We start from the raw sequence: 20245 nt of genomic DNA, 5'->3' as shown, positions 1-20245 counted from the left end.
CGTTCTTACTATCATCATGATCGGACTGAAAGTTAGAATCAGTATATCTCACAAGTTTCAAGTCAGTGTCTCCATAGATAAGTCATTGATCCTTAATATTTCTTAAATACTTAAGGATTATCTTTACAACCTTCTAATGATTCTCTTCTAGATCAGACTGGTACCTACTCACTACTCCTAGTGAGTGTGCCATGTTGGCTTCATATATGTCATGGCGTACATAATAGATCCCACTATCGAAGCATATGGGAATCTACTCATACACTTTCTCTCTTGAGGAGTTATCGGACAATCGTTCTTAGAAAGAGTAATTTCATGGCCTATCGAAAGATAGTTTTTTTAGAATTCTTCATACTGAACCGTTTCAGCATGATATCTATATACATAGATTGAAACAATCCAAGCAGCTTTTTAGATCTATCTCTATAGATCTTCATCTCTAGGATGTAGGATGCTTCTCTCAAATTCTTCATAGAGAACTGTGAAGATAGTCAAAGCTTTACACTTTGTAAAGCAGGAATGTCATTCCCTATTAATAGTATGTCATCCACATACAGTACAAGAAAAATGACTACAGAACCATTAGTCCATTTATAAATACATGGTTCTTCTCCATTCCTAACGAAGCCATACGTTTTGATCACTTTATCAAAATGCATGTTCCAACTCCAAGATGCCTGCTTCAATCCATAAATGGATCTCTGAAGCTTATACACTTTTGATTCATCTGTGGATGTGAATCTGATGCGTAGTCGTTGATAGTACCAAAAATAACTCTACTCACTATGTAGGTAGGATGAGTCGAGATCGTATCCTCAGGGACCTTGGGCTAAGTTGAGATTAAAAGACAGAAGCATTGTTTTGATTTAAAAAATAAATTATCTTAAAATTGATGTAATTAAAAAATAAAGATCTCAGGAGTTTTGAATTAATTTTGCACTAGCAGAGTTGTATCTCTTTTTTAGATGCGATTAACTTTAGGAAAAATACCTATCTTTCCTCGGCACACCCCGTACCCGTAGATTACGACGTGTCTCTGAAAAGTACTAGGTAAACAACTCTTCTTTCCTTGGCACACTCCGTACCCGTAGATCACGGCGCATCTTCAGAAAGTAAAAATTATTTTTAATATTAATCTAACAAGAAAGCATAAATAAAAGTATATGAAAGAGAGCAAATAAAGAACTCATGATGATTTAAATAAAAAGTATAATCTTTATTGCATATAAAGAAATACAAAAAAGTTTATAACAATAAACCATCTCTGTGTCGTTATAAAATTTTTTCTCCACTCCCGAGACTGCTAGATTAGCTGCTCATGAAGTAGTCCCTTTCTATTCCTCTATGCAAGACTCTAGAAGAATTTCTGGGCTCTCCCTCCAATGGAAGTACAAAAGTCTTTTTATAGGTGTTAGGAGGGAGGAGTTTTACATGATTTTTCGATGTGGGACTAAAAAAATGCTAAGGACTAAAAGATCACAAACAGATAAAGAAAATACAAATCTTTCCTCTTAAAATATTTCTAAATATTAATTTTTTTTCTTTAATGAGCATCTGTTCGTTCGCGTCTGCTTGCCGCGTGCCCGCACCCGTGCCCCCGTGATGTCGCATCTGTGCACGCCCGCTCGCGATGCTGCGCCTGTGTCCGCACCCACTCGCGCGCCCATGCACTCACGCGCTCGCCCGCGCGCCCAGGAAGCTTTTGTTTCTTTTTGATTACCAAAAAGAAATTTTTGTTTCTTTAAAATAACGCCAATATCCTTTTTAGATTTCTTACATAGTATCTTCATTTTTTATAATACTGTATGCATCCTTCTTTTATTTTAATTTTATTTTAAGTCCAATTTTCTTCAAACTTGAGTCTTTTTGATCTACGAATCGGACTCTTTGCATCGGCGATCACTTTTCCTATAAAACATAAAAAGAAGCATCAAATTTTTAATAAATAAAATAAATTAAATATAATTTTTTACTTTAAATGACTTAAATTAAGTGTTTATCATACCCCCCAACTTGAATTTTGTTCATCTTCGAGTAAAATAGATATATCAGCATTGTGTACTGACTCGATCTTGAATAAAAAGTTAGGTTAGGCATCCCAAAAGATAGATGATATCTGGTCAGACCATTAAAGAGATACTTCATTGGATTATCAATTTGGCCCAATTAGTGGCTGAGTATTAACTAAAAAAATTTTAAGAGCTTTTCTTTCACCAACTCCCCACTTTACTCTTTAAATCTTCTAACTTAATGTGAGAGGGATTTATTATCTTCTTGCAAATTAGTCCCCTTATTATCCACTATTTTTTTTAACATTGCCTACCTTTTTACGTGAACCACAACACTTACTTAGGCGAAGGAGCCCGATTACTCAGTAGGAAACCAATATTTTTTTTTTAAATTTATAAAAAGTATATTTTAAGGAGAATTTTTGCATACCTCGACCTTTCCACCCAATCTCTCATGAAGCAGATTCTTTATTGAGATCAGTAAGTAGAGGGTTGTAGAATCACTCCTAAAATTTGATCTAGTCCAAACCCTACCATTTATTGAATTTTCTTAATAATTTATTCCTCAGTATCTCTAAAATTCTCTTGACCATTAATCATTCATTGATTAGGATGCCAAATTGACTCTTAATCAAAATAAAATTCGGATACACAAAACTGTATTTCTGACCATACTCGAGGATTTGATTAATTTTCATTTCCTTCCCCCCCCCAACTTAATCTACATTATCTTTAATGGAGTAGGAAAGCAAAGAAAATAAAAGGAGAGAGTGCACCTGGGATAATTTTACTTTGGAAGTTGAAGATAGCTTCATTGATTAATAGGCTCTTGTTCTAAATTTCTGTAGCTGCAGTAAAGTAAAAAAAAATATGAAATCGTTGGGTTGCCTCCCAACAAGTGCTAAGTTTTACGTCTTCAGCCAGACTGAATTGAGTATTATGGCGGTATTGGATCCACTAAATCAACAGATTCAATTAATTCTCCATCACTAATTCCATCTATGAAAGGTTTCAATCGCTGATCGTTCACTTTAAAGGTATTTTTCTGTTTAGAATTTTTGAGTTCTATAGCTCCATGAGGAAATACTTGAGTTACAATGAAAGGTCCGTCCCAACGTGAGCGAAGTTGTCCAGGAAACAGACGCAACCTAGAATTGAAGAGCCAAACTTTTTGATTGGGCTCGAATATTTTTCGTGTAATGAATTTATCGTGGTACGTTTTAGTTCGAGCCTTACAAATTCTGGCACTCTCATACGCTTCATTGCGTAGCTCTTCAAGTTCATTTAGTTGAAGTCTCCTATTGGAACCTGCGTTTTTCATATCAAAATTAAATTTGATGCGTAGTCATTGATAGCACCAAAAATAACTCTACTCACTACGTAGGTAGGATGAGTCGAGATCGTATCCTCAGGGACCTTGGGCTAAGTTGAGATTAAAAGACAGAAGTATTGTTTTGATTTAGAAAATAAATTATCTTAAAATTGATGTAATTAGAAAATAAAGATCTCGGGAGTTTTGAATTAATTTTGCACTAGCAGAGTTGTATCTCTTTTTTAGATGCGATTAATCTTAGAAAAAATACCTATCTTTTCTCGGCACACCCCGTACCCGTAGATCACGGTGTGTCTCTGAAAAGTACTAGGTAAATAACTCTTTTTTTTTCGGCACGCTCCGTATCCGTAGATCACCGCGCGTCTCCGGAAAGTAAAAGTTGTTCCTAATATTAATCTAACAAGAAAGCATAAATAAAAGCATATGAAAGAGAGCAAATAAAGAACTCATGATGATTTAAATAAAAAGTATAATCTTTATTGCATATAAAGAAATACAAGAAAGTTTAGAACAATAAACCATCTCTATGTCGTTACAAAATTTCTTCTCCACTTTCGGGACTCTAGCTTAGCTGCTCATGAAGTAGTCCCTTTCTATTCCTCTATGCAAGGCTCTATAAGAATTTCTGGGCTCTCCCTCCAATGGAAGTACAAAAACCTTTTTATAGATGTTAGGAGGGAGGAGTTTTACATGATTTTCCGATGTGGGACTAAAAAAAATGCTAAGGACTAAAAGATTACAAACAGATAAAGAAAATACAAATCTTTCCTCTTAAAATATTTCAAAATATTATTATTTTTTTTCTTTAATGAGCATCTGTTCGTTCGCGTCCGCCTGCCGTGCGCCCGCACCCGCGCCCCCGCGATGCCGCGTCTGTGCATGCCCGCTCGCAATGCCGCGCCTGTGTCTGCACCCACTTGCGCGCCCACGTGCTCACACGCTCGCCCGTGCGCCCAGGAAGCTTTTGTTTCTTTTTGATTACCAAAAAAAAATTTTTGTTTTAAAACGCCAATATCTTTTTTAGATTCTTTGCATAGTATCTTCATTTTCTATAATACCATATGCATCCTTCTTTTATTTTAATTTTATTTTAAGTCCAATTTTTTTCAAACTTGAGTCTTTTTGATCTACGAATCGGACTCTTTGTATCGACGATCACTTTTTCTGTAAAACATAAAAAGAAGCATCAAATTCTTAATAAATAAAATAAATTAAATATATTTTTTTACTTTAAATGACTTAAATTAAGTGTTTATCAGAATCCTTTAGGTTGTATCATATATACCTCTTCTTCCAGCTTTTCATTGAGAAAAGCAATTTTGACATCCATTTGTCAGATCTTATAATCAAAATGTACCGCTATCGAAAGCATAATCTAGATGGACTTGAGCATTGCCACAGAAAAAAATATCTCATCATAATCAATGCCATAATGTTGACGATATCTCTTAGCAACCAAACGGGATTTATAGGTCTCCATCTTTTCATCTGTACCTCTTTTTTTTTAAATATCTATTTACATCCTATGGATTTAATCTCTTCAGATGGATCAACAACTGTTCATACACTATTAATCTTCATGGACTCCATCTTGAATTTCATGGCCTCAAGCCATTTCTTAGAATCGAACCCTTACATGGCATCTATGTAGGTGATCGGATCTTCATTGTTCTCATAGAGTTTAATAGGATCATCATCCTGGATTAAGAAATCGTAGTATCTATCCGGCTGATGCGGTATTCTATCGGATCTCCTTAAAGGTGTCTCAACAATAGGCTCTAGATTTGATCTAATTAAATTTGATTCTATATTTTTATTGGTCTGTGTTGGTTTTCTGCCTATCAAACTTCATCAAATTTAATCAGTTCCTTCACTAATTTTTTTTTTCTAAAAAGACTGTCTTATTACTGACGAACAACTTTTATTCTTCAGCAAGGTAGAAATAATATCTTTTAATTTCTTTTGGGTATCTTATAAAATAATACTTATCGGATCATGATCCAAGCTTGTCGGTCTGCAAATGTTTGACATAAATCGGACACCTCCAAACCCTAAGGTAAGAGAGAATTGGCCTACATCCAGTCCATATTTTATATGGTGTTTTTACGATTGATTTGCATGGAATTCTGTTCAAAATTTGACAAGCAGTCTCAAGAGCATAATCCCAAAAAGAGATCGGCACTCGCAAATCTTATCATAGATCGAACTATGTCTAACAGAGTTCGATTCCTCCTTTCAGATATTCTGTTATATTATGGGGTCTCAAGAGGGGTCCATTGTGAGAGAATCTCATTTTCTCCTAGATATATCAAAAACTCATTAAAAAGGTATTCACCTCCTCGATCAGATCAAAGAGTTTTAATACTCTTTTTAGTTTATTTTTTTATCTCATTACGGAATCGTTTGAATATTTTAAATGATTCGGACTTGTGCTTCATAAGGTAGATGTATCTATACCTAGATAGATCATCAGTAAATGTAATGAAATAGTAATATTCTTCTCTGGTGTCTATATTCATAAGTCCACATACATCACTATGTACTAGATTTAGAACATCACTGGCTGATTCATCCTTTTCAGTAAAAGATGATTTGATCATCTTTTTGAGAAGATAAGACTCACAGATCGGTAATGATTCACAATCATTGATATTAAAATTTTTTTCTTTAGTTAACCTATTTATCCTATTCTTATTTATATGACCGATCCTACAATGCCAAAGATAGATATCCATGACATTATCTATTTTAGGATGTTTGTTCGATGTGTATATTACACTAATAGATTGTGATAATGTGTAAATGCCATATTTCAATTTTCTATGCATAATTGTGACACCATTCATAATGATATCATGATAATTTTTCTTAATAAAAAAATTATAACCATCCTTGGCTAAAAAGCTTATGAAATAATATTTATAAAAAAAGATGGACAATAATGACAGTCATCTAAAACAATGGTATTTGAATTGAAAGTAAGCTGAACTTTTTCTATCGCTAGAACTGGAACAGCTCTTCCATCTCTAACATTCAGAAATTGTTCGCTTTAGCTTTTCAAATTCTCTACTAACTTGAAGTTTCTGCAATAAATTATAGATATAAATTGAACTTTCGATATCCAATATCCAGGTAGTAGTATCATAGATAGAGAAATTATAAGATAAAACCTATACCTACACCCTTTATGTTTAGTTTAATCCTACAGTTTAACCCAAATAGTTAGGTAGTCAGTTAATCCAAATTGGGACTCAAGTGCCATGTAATAATTTTTTTTTGAAATGGCTGAAATGGTCCTTAATAAAGGATAAGCAAAATAAAAACCCTCCTCTCCTCCGGTCTTCTCTACCTCCATTGTTCTCTTACTCTGGTGTAGTTCTCATTGCAGAATTTTCTGTGCACCAAAGACGTCATCTCGAGCTGCCTTGCAGGTTCATCTCTCCCATTGAAAATCGGCTTTGCCTTGTTACTGACTTGTCATCTCTATCGGAACTACCAAGTCCACCCCCAACAGGATTGCTCCCTCGACTCCGCCTTCTCCGACATTCTTGAGATGCACTTCTATGACAGCTGCCTCTACCTCAAGTTCACCTACTTCACCGCCAACCAAGCCATTCTTAAGGCCTTCACCAGCTATCGTTGCATCTACATCATTGACTTCAATATGAAGCAAGGAATGCAATAGTCGGCACTAAAGCAAGCCCTTTCCCTTTGCCCATGTAGCCCACCATCGCTCTGGTTAACTGGCATTGGCCCTCCCCAGACCAACAACACCGATAACCTCCAATAGGTCGGTTGGAGGCTTGCCTAGCTTGTGGATGCCATCCATATCAATTTTTAGTATCGTGGCTATGTCTCCATCAACCTCATTGACCTCGAAACTTGCATGTTCGAGACAGAGGCTAGTGATAATGGCAACAGCAATGCTGGTGTTGATGAGGAGCCGGAAGTGGTGGCGGTGAACTTAGTGCTCGAGCTCCACCAGCTTCTTGCTCGACCAGGGGCATTGGAGAAGGTTCTAGGCACGATCCGGGCAGTTCGGCCGAGGTTTGTTATGGTGGACGAGTAGGAGGTGAACTATAATGCTGGCTCATTCTTGGAGTGGTTCATAGAGGCATTGCACTAGTACTCGACCATGTTCAACTCTTTGGAGGGTGGTGGCACCATTGCCGCAGGAGAAATTATTAGGCAGTAGAGGCGGCCATTGGCACCAGCATAGGATAGAAAGATTTGATGATGTCGAAAGTGTATCTTGATCGTAAGATCTACAACATGGTGCCCTGTGAGGGCATAAAGCGGACAAAGTGGTATGAGACATTGGGCCAGTGGCATGGATGAATGACCTGGGCTGTGTTTGAGCCGATCCACCTTGGCTCCAATGCGTTCGAGCAATTCAGCATACTCCTCGCCCTCTTTCTGGGCGGCAATGGCTATCGCACCGAAGAAAAAGAGGGATGTTTCACCCTCAGGTGGCACACGTGCCCGCTAATTGCCACCTCTGCCTGACATGTCACTGGCACCAGCAACACCCTCTCCATCACTGTCGCCTACTGACTTATTGATTGTCTCGACCAAAAGGCAGCAAGCTTAGCCATCTAATGATACTGTTTCACTCTCTCTCTCTATCTCTCTATTTTTCATTGACCCCAGGTGGGTCCATAGGTCTAGGGTGATTGATGGTGCTGTAGAACCTAGAGGGATGAAGCTCCCCATCAGCTCCCATGGTAAGAACTCTCTTGGAGACTTGGGTCACTATGTTCTTGACAGCACTCTTCAGATTCTCCTCTAGATGCCTTAGATCGATGGCTTGGCAGAGTTGGACCAAGTAGGTGGAAGACATGAGCTTCTGGATCTCTATAGCCTCCGTCGTCTTCCTCACCGAGATCAATCCCAAGGAGTTGACATTTTGGTTGTGCTGCTCGGCACTTTGGATGTGGTTCATGATGGGGTTCTTGAGGAATTAGAGCTCCAAGTAGTAGGCCGCCATCACTATCTCGGCACCTTTGAATCCAAAATCTAGGCTTGGGTTCCATCCATTGGAGAGAATGGAAGGCAGCCCATTGCTGTAGAAGTCAATCACAAGCTCAGAGAACTACACAAATGTGAGCTTCCCAATGGTGGCGATCGCCAACCTAGTGTTGTCCATGGAAACACCTACGGGTGTCTCCCGAAAGTTGCCACCGTGGAGAGCCTTGCTTTTAGAGACATTGATCAGTGGGTTGTCATTCATCCATCAATCAGTGGGTTCTCGTTCACCAAATTGATCTCCCTCTCTCTCTATCGCTCAAGGCTCGCCGGGACCCCATCCCTTACATCCCACCTCTCTAGATTCTTTTAACTGATTTATGATGGATGGCAATTTGGTCATTTCATATTTTTTATTAACACCGTTATATTTCAAAGGTGTAGATGTAGGTTTTGGAAACTAATACATGTAATTATAATAATGCAAATCTCAGGGAGATTTTGTAATTTATCTCAATATAATTTTAGTAGGCAAAAATTTGAATTCAAATTAGAACTAAACTCAAATATGACTCAATTAATATTTGAGTTGAGTCGATATTCAATATTATTTATCGAGCTGAATTTGAGTTTAGAATATTAAAACATAATGGATCTTGAATCAATTTTTTTTTGTATATGCGGGCTGTCACACTACTCTAGTATGAGAGCAGTCCAAAAAGTCAAAGTACAAAAGATCCCACAAGGCTAGTAGGCAAATCTCGCCCTATATCCAGATCTAATCTTCAAAGTGCTCCACCATATAAGAAGCATCTCAATCTGCCACACTATAGTCTCTCGATAAACAAGCCAGACTGACATCATAACTGAAAGATGAATAGCAGTCTAGTTGTCGTAAAGAAGTGGATGGGTCTTCAGCTTCTTCGCGTTATCCCAGATCCAATCAATAATGATGGTAGAATCATCCTCAATAAAAATTCTCTCCATCCGTAGCTCCTGTCTGGCATAGATACTGCTCATCCAAGCGGCATGAAGATCTGTTCTCGAGATAGAAGGCTCAAAAAGATAAGAGCCTCCTACCGCCAGTAACCTAGCATCTGAGTCTCAGATGACAAAGTCGCATTATCCCTACCATCCCTGACTTTGCCATCAAAATTTACCTTGACAAATCCTGAAGAAGGGGGCTTCCAGAACATAAAAATAACCCTTTGGATCTCTCAAGAATCGAGGGTGTCAAGTAGTGGGCCAGCAGTCTCGAAATGGCTATACTCTGCAGTGAAGCAAATGACTCTCTACAGCACCCGTTATGCAGGCACCACCTCGCCTTTAAAGATCAAGTTATTCTTGGAAAGCCAGATCTGGTAGGTGACATAAGCTATCCTGCCTCCTAGGTAGAGATCATCCCCTTAGTTATACTCTGATGGATCGCACTTAGGAAGGACTCCAGCCAAAGGCCATTATTCACCTCCCAAGGTTGCCCACCCATCCTCCTCCAAATCAGCCTCGTCCTCAGATAATGTGGAATGGCGTGCTTTGTCGTCTCGTCCTCCATCCTATAGATTGGATAAGAAACTGAAAGTTCATGCCTCTGTTTCCAAGAAGTATGCACGTTAGAAGCCGGTTCCATGCAAGCTTCTAGAGAAAGAGCCTCACTTTGTAGTGGGCAATCGCTCTCCAAATCTAAGCAGCCTCGATCCTTCTGCCCATCATCGGCCTATACATCTCAGACAGATCCCTTATGGAAATCTTAGGGCAACACGAGCGGCCCCATACCCTCAAATTTTGGCTGTGATGAACTAAAATTGGAGTGACGAGGATCCAATCAGCAAGCGGACCATCAAAAAAATCAGATGATATCCTAAGCTCTCCAACCTCTACCATCAACAGTGAGCAAGTCGCAGACCCACAGATGGTCATCCACCACACTGTTGATGTAGGTTAGCTAGTGGAAAAGAGTCAGGTTGGAAATCCAGGCCTTCTGGATCATATCCATCGAAATCTCATATCCAATGAACCATTTGATCTAGACCAGTACTGCTGGCTTGCGAGCATAAATCTCCTTCCAAATGAAGGAGCAACTGTGGTAGCCTAGATTTGGGATCCCTGACTCCATGCCCCATCCCATGGCCTCATCATCCTGCTCCATAGCCGACTAGATAAGAAATCTAGTAGAATGCTTAGCGATCATGGCCTCTCTCCTAACCTACAAAGACTGAATCTCAAGGCCTTCGTCCCTCACAGGCTGGCAGACTACCTCCCAAGATAGCAAGTAGATCCCCCGGCTGTCAGGCCCTGAGCCCAACAGGAAGTTTCAAAACCACTGCTCCAACCATCTAAGATAGAAGCTCAGTATAATCATGTTCACTGAGAGCTACACTAAGATGGAGCTCAGCATCGATCTCACAAGAGTTGTCTTGTCCGTTATGGAGAGGGCGTTGAATTGCCAACCCTTAAGGCAATCTTGGTACCACTGCTCCATGGGCCTGCAGTTGGCCCTCTGAAGATGTCACCCCATGATGGGAACTTTCAGATAGGTCAAGGCCCCAATCTACTCCTGGATCTCCAACCTTTCTCGAATCGTTTGCTTCATCTTGGGGCTGAAGATGACTGCGGACTTCTGTAGATTCACAAGCTGGCTAGAGGTCCGACAATAAGCCTCAATAATGGATGCAAAGCACTTCATGTTCTAGACCAAGACCCGACCAATGAAGAGACAGTCATCTACAAAAAAAGGTACAAAAGCAGCTGAGCATCAGAGGTGGGCCGTTAGGGCTATAGCTCCGACTCCTGAACCGTCGCCCTCAACGTCCAAGACAGAGCATCAACATACAAAATAAACAACTAAGGTGAGAGAGGACAATCTTGTTGAAGCTTGACTGCCGAGTGAAAGAACTCCGTTGAAACACCATTAATTAGAATAGCAAAACTCAGGGTCTCCATATAGTCCATGATCCAATTGGTCTACCTCTTTTGGAAGCCGAGCTCCCGTAATGTCCGTCGAAGAAAGTGCCAATTCATCCGGTCATATATTCATTCCATGTCCAACTTGATCGCTCTAAGGCTTTAGCGAGCTGGTGCTCGTTGAAGATCATGTATAAACTCCCGGACAAGCAAGATATTACTGGTGATGCAGCGATCGCCAACAAAAGTATCTTGTTCTGGACTGATCAAGTGAGGCACAATCAGCTTCAGCCATCCAACCAAGATCCTGACACATACCTTATAGAGAGTAATATAGAGACTAATTGGTCTGAAGTGCCCCAGAGTGGATACATTAGGATGCTTTGAGATGAGGATGATTAGCGTCTTCTTTTACTTCTCCAAAAGGCCTTTGAACTCAAAAACCATCTGCACTACCTCCCCTCTAATAATAGGCCAATGTTAATGGAAGAAGAGAGGGAAAACTCGTCCGACCTCAGAGCCTCATCCTCTTCGAGAGATTAGACAGCCCCGTGCACTTTCTTGATAGACATCGATTGAGTCAGGGTTTCATTTTTCTGATCAAAGATACATGTCACAAGCTGGGCCTCCTAAAAGGCAGTGTCCTCGCTTAACAGCATCATCCAACGGAACTTGACGAATTGGAAGATCTGTCTCTTGATCTCTTTACCATCATCCACAATTTTATCAACGCTCTTCTTCAGCTGTCTGATGTATTTGGCAGACCTCAAGAGTATATTAGATTAGTGAAAGAATCTGATATTTCGATCATCTTTTTTGATCCACTGAATTCTAGATTTCTGCCTTCAAAGCATCTTTTGCCGTCTCAACAAGAAATAGTGCATCGAGAGCATACGATGAAGTTCGCTTAACTTAGGCTTCCAGAGTTCCTCTTGACCCTTTCTCAATTGTAGCTCTGCTATGTGCATCTCTATCCCTTGATCCAGCTGAAGATATCATCAATCTCAAGCCGATTTTATGGAAAGACATTTTGGGTCGAATTGAGGTTGAGCTTCTCGCTCGGCACGAGTGCACAATCACACCTCCCGGAGGAATAAAATTTTAAAACAATCTCCACCCTTGTGAACGGTGAGATAAGGGGAAGCCTCCGATTGCGTCCGAATCCAAGGCTTTTTTCCCCACGTCCCGCAACTGGCGCCACGTTCGCCCCAAGTACAAAATCCCCTCTCCTTCTCTCTTCCTTTCTCCTTCTTCCAAAAGCCCTAGACCTCTCCCAAGCGTGGGAGATCAGAGGGGCTACTTTGATTTATTCTGGCCTTGTCTTGGATCGCTTGAAGCGATGGAGATGCCGCAGGACGATTTGGATCGGCTTGTCTTTTTCGAGCATGCTCGCAATTCCGCCGAGGCCGCCTACGCCAAAAACCCCCTCGATGCCGACGTGAGCTCTCGCCTCCCTCTTTCCGTTTCCATATTTTTTTTCGTTTTTTTGGGGAATAGATCCCTCGGTGTTATTTTATTTTATTTTATTTTTTTGTGGAATAGATCCTTCGGCTATGTCGGCGATGTGAGAACTACTACTGGATAGATTAAGCCCCAATAGATTTCGTTATTCTTTTTTTCCCGTTTGTTTTGGTATTTCTAGGTGGTTATTTGGTCTTGAAACTATAATCTGGGAATACTCGGATGACATAATTTTTGCTTTTCTTTTCTTGTTCCCCTTTTTTTTGAAGAATCTAACACGGTGGGGAGGCGCGCTTCTCGAGCTATCACAATTTCAAACTGGAGATGACTGTATAAAAATGGTAAAAGGTACTGTGTTATTTTCTTATAAATCTTCTGGGTGTGTGTGGAAATTTTATTGTTAGGATGCAAATATCTATTTATTTGATGCACCGGAGCTTCATCTTGTTAATGTGGAGGTAGCACAATCTATTTGTTTCTCTTTGTAGTTTTTAATTTTTTATTTATTGTTGTTGTTGTTGTTGTTATTATTATTATTATTTGTGTATAAATCTTATAGATGGTGTATCGAGACTGGAGGAAGCCTTGGAGGTTAATCCAAGAAAGCATGAGACACTCTGGTGCTTAGGAAATGCCCACACTTCTCATGCATTCTACACTCCTGATCACGAGCAAGCAAAGGTTTATTTTGAAAAGGCGAAGAAATGTTTCGAGCAGGCAGTGGAGGAGGTATTTGAGTTGAATTGATAATTGTAAAAAACTTTCTAATTGTTATCTGTTATTTGGAGGAAATGATGTTTGGGTTTCTTGTAGGATCCTGAAAATGAGCTATATCTCAAGTCTTTGGATTTATCTGCAAAGGTATGTTGTGTCCGTTTATGTATGGCCAACTCCATTTTATTATGCACATGTCAGTTGGTTTTTGGAGGATCATATTTTGGCTGCTAGTTGCTGCTTCTATTTTGTTGGCCATGTTTAAGACACTAACATCAGAAGTTTTGCTATTATTGAAAGATTATTTATTTTATGTTTCTGTGGTTCTAATAGCATGGACATTTATTCCTATGCATTAGCAAAAGGAATAGTTTTGAATGCATTTGTTAGAGATTCTGGCTTAAATTACTTTTATCAGTTTATCCTGGAAGATGAGGTGTAATCGCTGAATATTTAAAGGGTAAACCAAGCATTGCAATAAAGAAATACACTAAAATCAGATTTTATGCCAATAATTTTTTGAAAGTGGAAAATAATCATGAAAATGCAAGAACCTAGATGATGAATGGTTGATTAGTCATCCCAGAAAATTGTCTTTAATTCCAACTTTTCTTGATGTCTCCCTTTTAGGATTGGGCATATTTAGCCTTGGCCTGCCAGGCTGGTTTTGTGCCATCCTGGGTAGATGATTCAGGTTGGAAAGGCCAAGCCAGACCCAGCTTTTTAAAGTCTGTCGGGGATTCAATCAGGCTCGGATTTGATCAAAATAAGCCATTCTGACCTGACAGGATGCACAATGTTGTTATATAATATATTCTAAGTCATATTTTTTGTAATTGTGGTTCTAAACCCTGACTTCTATTCCACTCCCACTCCTAAATTAGCTGAAACCCTCTATGTTTACTTTCCTTTTCCTTTCTCCACCTCCTTCATTCCATCCGGCATCAACAAGCACTGACTCGCCAAGTCATTGACCCTTTGATTGCTGTTCAACGGTGCCCTAACCTTCTTCCCCCTTTCTCTACTTCTCCACACTTCCTTAGCTGTCCTCTTACTTCTGTATTCTGCTAATTCTGTATGATCCAAGATGGAGCGAGGGTTAAGTTTTGAGGAGTCTTCAGCATGATATTCATCATACTGGGGAATCTTAGAGAGAGGAGAGAGCTGAAACTATGATTTGGCACAGGATTGATGGGCTTGGACAGATCGAGGTGGAATAGGAGGGCAAGATAAAAGGAAGGAACAGGGGATGGAAGTGAGGAGCAAGGGGATGTGGCAGGGTTTGTCAGCTGAGGTCCAGGCCTTATGGCTTGCTTTTGGGTTCCAGATTTCAGGACTGAAGTTGGGTGGGACAGGCTCTGGTCAGACCTATTTTTCTTGATGCTGGGTTGTGACCTGGCGTGAATCTGGCCCAGCTTGACAAATGCCAAGGTTCTCTGCAATGTCATGCATTTTATTTTTACAAGCATTGGAGTGTTTTTGATTCTTTCCATTTTATTTTGTTCTAGATCTCTGACTGGCAATGCAGTACTCGGTGTTTTCTCTTGACTTCGTATGTGTCAATCTATCTCTGTATGGTTTTCTGAGTTTCTGATGTGGTGCATTGCAGGTACTGCAATTTAACTAATAACCCCCTTCTTACAGCAATGGTCTTGCTTAGATGGCAGCTCTGAAATTGGAGAGTTTTAAGCATTTAGTGATAACATGCCTTATTTGTGCAGCTATCCTGTGTCAATGTAATTTCAAACGTATAATATACGTATTTTCCTCAGGCACCTGAGCTGCATTTAGAGATTCAAAGGCAGTTAGCTAGTCAACAGACATCTGCAGGAGTGTCCTCTACAGGAGCATCCTCTACTTCAAATGCGAAGGTAATGTTTTTGTACTCTTGTTGTCAGAGGTAGTTGGTATGACTTGCAATATATAAGGTTCAATATTTTCCATGGGCCTTAAATAAACATGTGAAAGTATACATTTTTTTCTTGTGCTCATCCATTACCATACCGTTTGCCTTGGTTGATCAATTAATAATCATCCACTACTTCCAAGCTGCATTTTTTAACCTTAGTTCACAGTTCATGGAATTTCTTTGCCAACTCTTAATGGAATATGTTTTTCTGTAATAAATTGTCTGTGAGCTTTAGTTCAAAATTAGTGACTACCCAAATCTATCTTTCCTGTAAATTTAGAGTAATCTTCTATCAACACATGTGGGATCTTAATATGTTATGTGTATTAATTTTCTTTTGTTTCTTTTCATCAGTGATAAGCACTTAAAAAATACAATAATATTGTAAATTTTCTTTTTTCTATTTCTAAGCTTGCAAATCCCACCTTTTTTAATCAATGCAGGCTACTTTGAGTTGCTTGATCTTAGTTTGTCTAGTTTGTAAATCTCTTTGTATTTAACTTCATTGGTGAAGTAAATATGTTTATTTCCTCAAAGTAAAACTTCTAGACTGCAATGTGCAATGCTGTAGTCCCAGTAAAGAAAAAAATATACAATGTCACATGCTGGGACTGAATTTTGTATATTGGTTTTGTTGCTGGGAACTTGAGATGCTTGTGACAGGAAGACGGATTCTGTGATCCCCTTTATCATTTACATGATGAATGCACTTCTACTTCTGGCTGGTCATTTCTCTTGCTTCCCTTCCTTAAAGAACCAACTAAAAGGGGGTGTTAATTAATATATGGGTATTATAGATGTTTGCAGAGTGGAGGCTTTCATAGTGCATCATCAAGGAGTTGGCATTATAATAGTTGATATTTTTTTGTTAGAAGCAACTCATTGACAAAGTTAATAGCTAAAAGTAAAATGGTTGAATGATAAGCATGGTTGCAGCTAGACAATATATTTGGATCCTTCTGTCTCTATAGGAAAATCTCAATCCTAAAAGTTATCGTTTGTTCTCATAGGGTTCTGCTGAGAAACACATGCACATGCATGTATAACATACTTCAGGGCTTGCTTATCTATGTTATATATGTACATTCTGTTGAGGGATTGATGGCAAAATTGAAAAAGTAAAGGGATGCAAATTCTGTGAGAATGCTTTTCTTGGTGGAGAGGGTGACAATTGCTCTGTAAAAGATTGGCACAACCTAAAGGCCTGTAGGCCATTGGATGTTAGGATGGGGAAGGTAGGACAGTTGAAGAGGCTGGCTTGTAATTAAGGTTTTTCAGTAATATGTTGTTTTAACTGCAATATATCAATTAAGGTGTTGAAATGGTTTAGATGTATTTTCAGCATGGTAATTGTTAAGTTTATAGTGTCATGGCCTGGAGAAGGTGAGGTGAAGGCCAGCAAGCATTGGATAGAGAAGCTAGGTTAAGTTGCTGCATGGGAAGCTTGACTGGTTTATACCTTATGGTGTGAAATTTGTTTGAAAGTTTTAATTTCAGTATTTTAAATTGGTTAAACTGAACTTTAGAATGCTTGCTTCGGCATATGTTGAAGTATTATAATTGTGGCTGGAACAAATATGAATGAGTCAAGTCTATTGAATTGCATGTTGTTTCTTTTGAACCAGAGCTGATCCCTGTTTCAAATGAGTAAAAACCAATGCAATATATATTTTGTTTAATATGAACCAACCAGCTCGTTTTAATCTTTTACTTGGATATTTCTCGAAAGTGAATTTACTGTGAGGAAATTGAAAGATCAACTATACTTGTTATAAAAGTCATGTAATTTTTATTCAAATCAACGTTCCAAGTATTAGCTGAACAGTGGGGAAGCCCATTGTTCTGAGTCCCGATGGAACTCCATCCTGAGTGTCAAGATAGGACAAGTCGGGAAATGGATTAGGATGGGGTAGGAAGTCCACTGTCCTGGGCATTGAGGTGTGGGGCATTTGAAACTCAGGACAGTCCCGTCCTATGGTTTTTAAAAACCTTGGTTTAGATCATGTAAATTCATGAATCCGTTCACATGCTGGGTTCAACATTTAGCTTCCGAAAGGTTAGTTTTCTATTATTTCATGATTGCTTGGCATCATAGGTAACACAATACATATATACTCCACATAGATTGGAAGAGATACTTTTTGCATAATCACACTATTGCTAAAAGGTGGCAACATGAGCTATCTGCTTAACCACCTGTGCTCAGGTTAACAACCTTGCCATCATATGCAGATTTATTGCCCAATGGGTGCCTTAGTGGCTTATCTAGGACCTGTGCAGCCCAGACAGGTTGGTATTAGTTGAAATATTTTATTATAAAGGTTAAGTTCCAAGTTCTGCATTTACACTAATTCTTAACTGATTGTTTATTTTCAACTCATACATTTGGATTGTCATAAGCTGCATGTTTGTCAAATTTGCTTTCTTGTTTCTCTCTCCTCTGTTGTATGTTTTATTGTCCTCCATGTTGTTTATTTTTGCCACATTTAATAGGCTCTAATTACCAACATGGCCTCACCTAAGCTCTGGCTGCGATGGACATTTAGCATTTGAGTTGATATTTCTCTAATGAACCTGTTCAAGGGAAAAAAAGAAGGGTTTGCGTTTTGTGTGAATATATAACATTTATAGTTTATTCTCTTGTAATTGTTAAGAACTAGTCATTTCTTGAATTGGCATCCTTATGTAAACAATGCTTATCACTTACAAATTATTTAATATATGTGATAGCTACCGTTCATGTTGGCATTCTAAAGTGTCGTAGTTCTTTGATGATGCCCTCGTGTCCTAGTTTATTTCTGGTCTGTGTTTTCTGTACGTTGTCTTCAACAGTCTTATATTTGTATTTCAGGTGGCCAAGAAAAAGAAAAGCAGTGACCTCAAGTATGACATACTTGGGTGGGTTATCCTGGCAGTTGGCATTGTAGCCTGGGTAGGGATGGCCAAATCCCATACCCCTCCCTCTTCCTCCTAGGTGAAAGGCCATTTCTTTATAGTTCACTCCTCCAATGGAAGCTTACAGCTTTTTAATGCTTGGACTTTGAGGTTCCTATGTCCAAGAAAATGGCAAGTTGTCAAGGCGGAGAAATAGCCTATACTTATTGCTGCTTAAATCACGTTGTGACAGTTCTATTCTTTCTTGAGCCAGTCATCATATACCTTGTTATGCATGTTTTAAAAATTCCAAATGTCCTTTAATTTTGTTTTGACGCAAAGCAGCCTTTGTCACCTTTGGCAAGTTTAACAAGGTTGTTTTATTTGCAATAATGATCTTTGCTTTTTCTATTTAGCTCAATCTAAGTAGTCTGGCACGAGAGGCTATAGAGTTGTACCAGACCCTGAATTACCGGAATCCTTTTTTTTTTTTTTACATCAAAATGGGGTTTCTTTTATTATAGCAGTTTTTTTTATCGTTAGCACATTCTTCTCTGATGAGAGTGACGCATGAGCCAGTCACGTTCTTCATTTGCTACTATGTTGGTTCACAGATTCAACTGGCAGGTGAACTAGGACGGTTGTGACTTGGGACGTTTGTGCTTCTGTGTCGGGTGAATTAGAGCAGCCCGGCTCCTCGTTTCCTTAATTGCTTCTTACAAATAAGCTTCAAAAAAATTTATGCCTTGAAACAGGCTAAGATGATTGCTTTGAAGTTCCAAGTATGATTTGAAACCTCTACAGTCCACCCCTGCCTTACGGATATACTCGTGTGTAATGTGCACACACGCACACACACAGTCGTAAAATCAGATATGTGCCATCTTTAAGTTGAGAGAAAACAGTAAAATCATGGCATTAACAATAGAATTTAAATTAAGTTATATATAAAAAGGTATGCACTGATCTTATTTAGATTGAAGAAATTTCTATTTTGCATATTTTAAGATGTATGCGTTATGGCTAGTGCTGTGGATTCTCTCGTAAGAAAATATGTTGTCGGATTTAGTTCTTAGCTTCATGTCTGTTGCAGATATAGTCCGTAAACCAAGCGTCCAGGTTTGAACTGGGTGGCAACAAGTATTATCGGAGTTAAATGGCGAGGTGGTTGTGGTGGAATTTAGCCGATGCTTAGGATTGACGTTGATGCATGGCAAATGGATGAGCGTGGCAAGAGAGGTTAATGTAAGGGGAAAAAAAAATAGTTTCAGCACAATTATTTAAAAAAATGACGTCGGTGCTTACAGCCCAGGCTAAGCGTTGGATGCGATGGCTGTGATTCTCTTTTTTTTGTAATTAATTAATTAATTATTTATTTATAATGAAGAAACAAGTAGCGTAGCCAAATCGGAAATCACCAAGTTTTTAAATTCTGAAGTAATTATCTTGTTGAGTTTTTTCTTTCCTTGGGTCCACGTCGTTATCTTGTCCGAAATCTTGGTTTATATTAGCTGATATGGTAAGTGAGAAAATTTGGAGGAAATTGAGATCGTGGGACCTCAGCTGACATTGTAACATCAATGTATCAATATCTCGACAGGTATAGTAAATTCATGATTATAAACTATATTTAGATATTTAATATTTAAAAATTGATTAAGAAAAAAAAAGATGATTGAAAAATATGAATATATCATATTGATCAATATTTTAGATTTTATTAGTTTATGTTGGTCAAGATTTTCCCATAGCATGTGTACCAAGATCTTGGCATGAGAAGAAGACCTCGAGAATCAAGGTAGTGGAGGCATTTGTTGATCATCAATGGGATACTCCAAACTAAGTCTATAATTGTATAATCTTATAAATTTGAATAAAGCAACCATATTGAGAACGAGAATAAACAACAAGTCTTCTTACAATATGATTGATACATTTTGGAACCTACCAATTTTTATGTTATTATGTTTGGTTGTTGAAATGCTAATAGATGTTGCTGGATCTTTTTTATTCCCCGCTCAATTTTCATTGCCACTCTAGAGCCCATAGTTCTATGCTTGATTTAGGAACCATGTGCTT

General features: G+C 38.6%; 1 protein-coding gene and 2 pseudogenes across 1 annotated transcript; 2 read left to right on the top strand and 1 right to left on the bottom strand.

The window, feature by feature from the left end:
* Positions 1-6623: 6623 nt before the first annotated feature.
* LOC109506164 (DELLA protein SLN1-like) lies at positions 6624-7848 on the top strand (annotated as a pseudogene).
* Positions 7849-7972: 124 nt separating this feature from the next.
* Positions 7973-8572, bottom strand: LOC140851231 (phenylalanine ammonia-lyase-like; annotated as a pseudogene).
* A 3817-nt stretch (positions 8573-12389) lies between these two features.
* LOC105049692 (mitochondrial import receptor subunit TOM20) lies at positions 12390-18581 on the top strand. Its single transcript, XM_010929434.4, has 6 exons — positions 12390-12646; positions 12939-13017; positions 13229-13398; positions 13483-13530; positions 15156-15254; positions 18144-18581. The coding sequence occupies exons 1-6, from the start codon at positions 12548-12550 to the stop codon at positions 18264-18266; spliced, it is 618 nt and encodes a 205-aa protein (XP_010927736.1). The 5' UTR covers positions 12390-12547; the 3' UTR covers positions 18267-18581.
* The last annotated feature ends 1664 nt before the right edge of the window (positions 18582-20245 follow it).

Source organism: Elaeis guineensis, chromosome 8 (assembly GCF_000442705.2).
Source record: "Elaeis guineensis isolate ETL-2024a chromosome 8, EG11, whole genome shotgun sequence".
Taxonomy (NCBI): domain Eukaryota; kingdom Viridiplantae; phylum Streptophyta; class Magnoliopsida; order Arecales; family Arecaceae; genus Elaeis; species Elaeis guineensis.
This window is presented reverse-complemented; position numbering and strand designations above follow the sequence as displayed.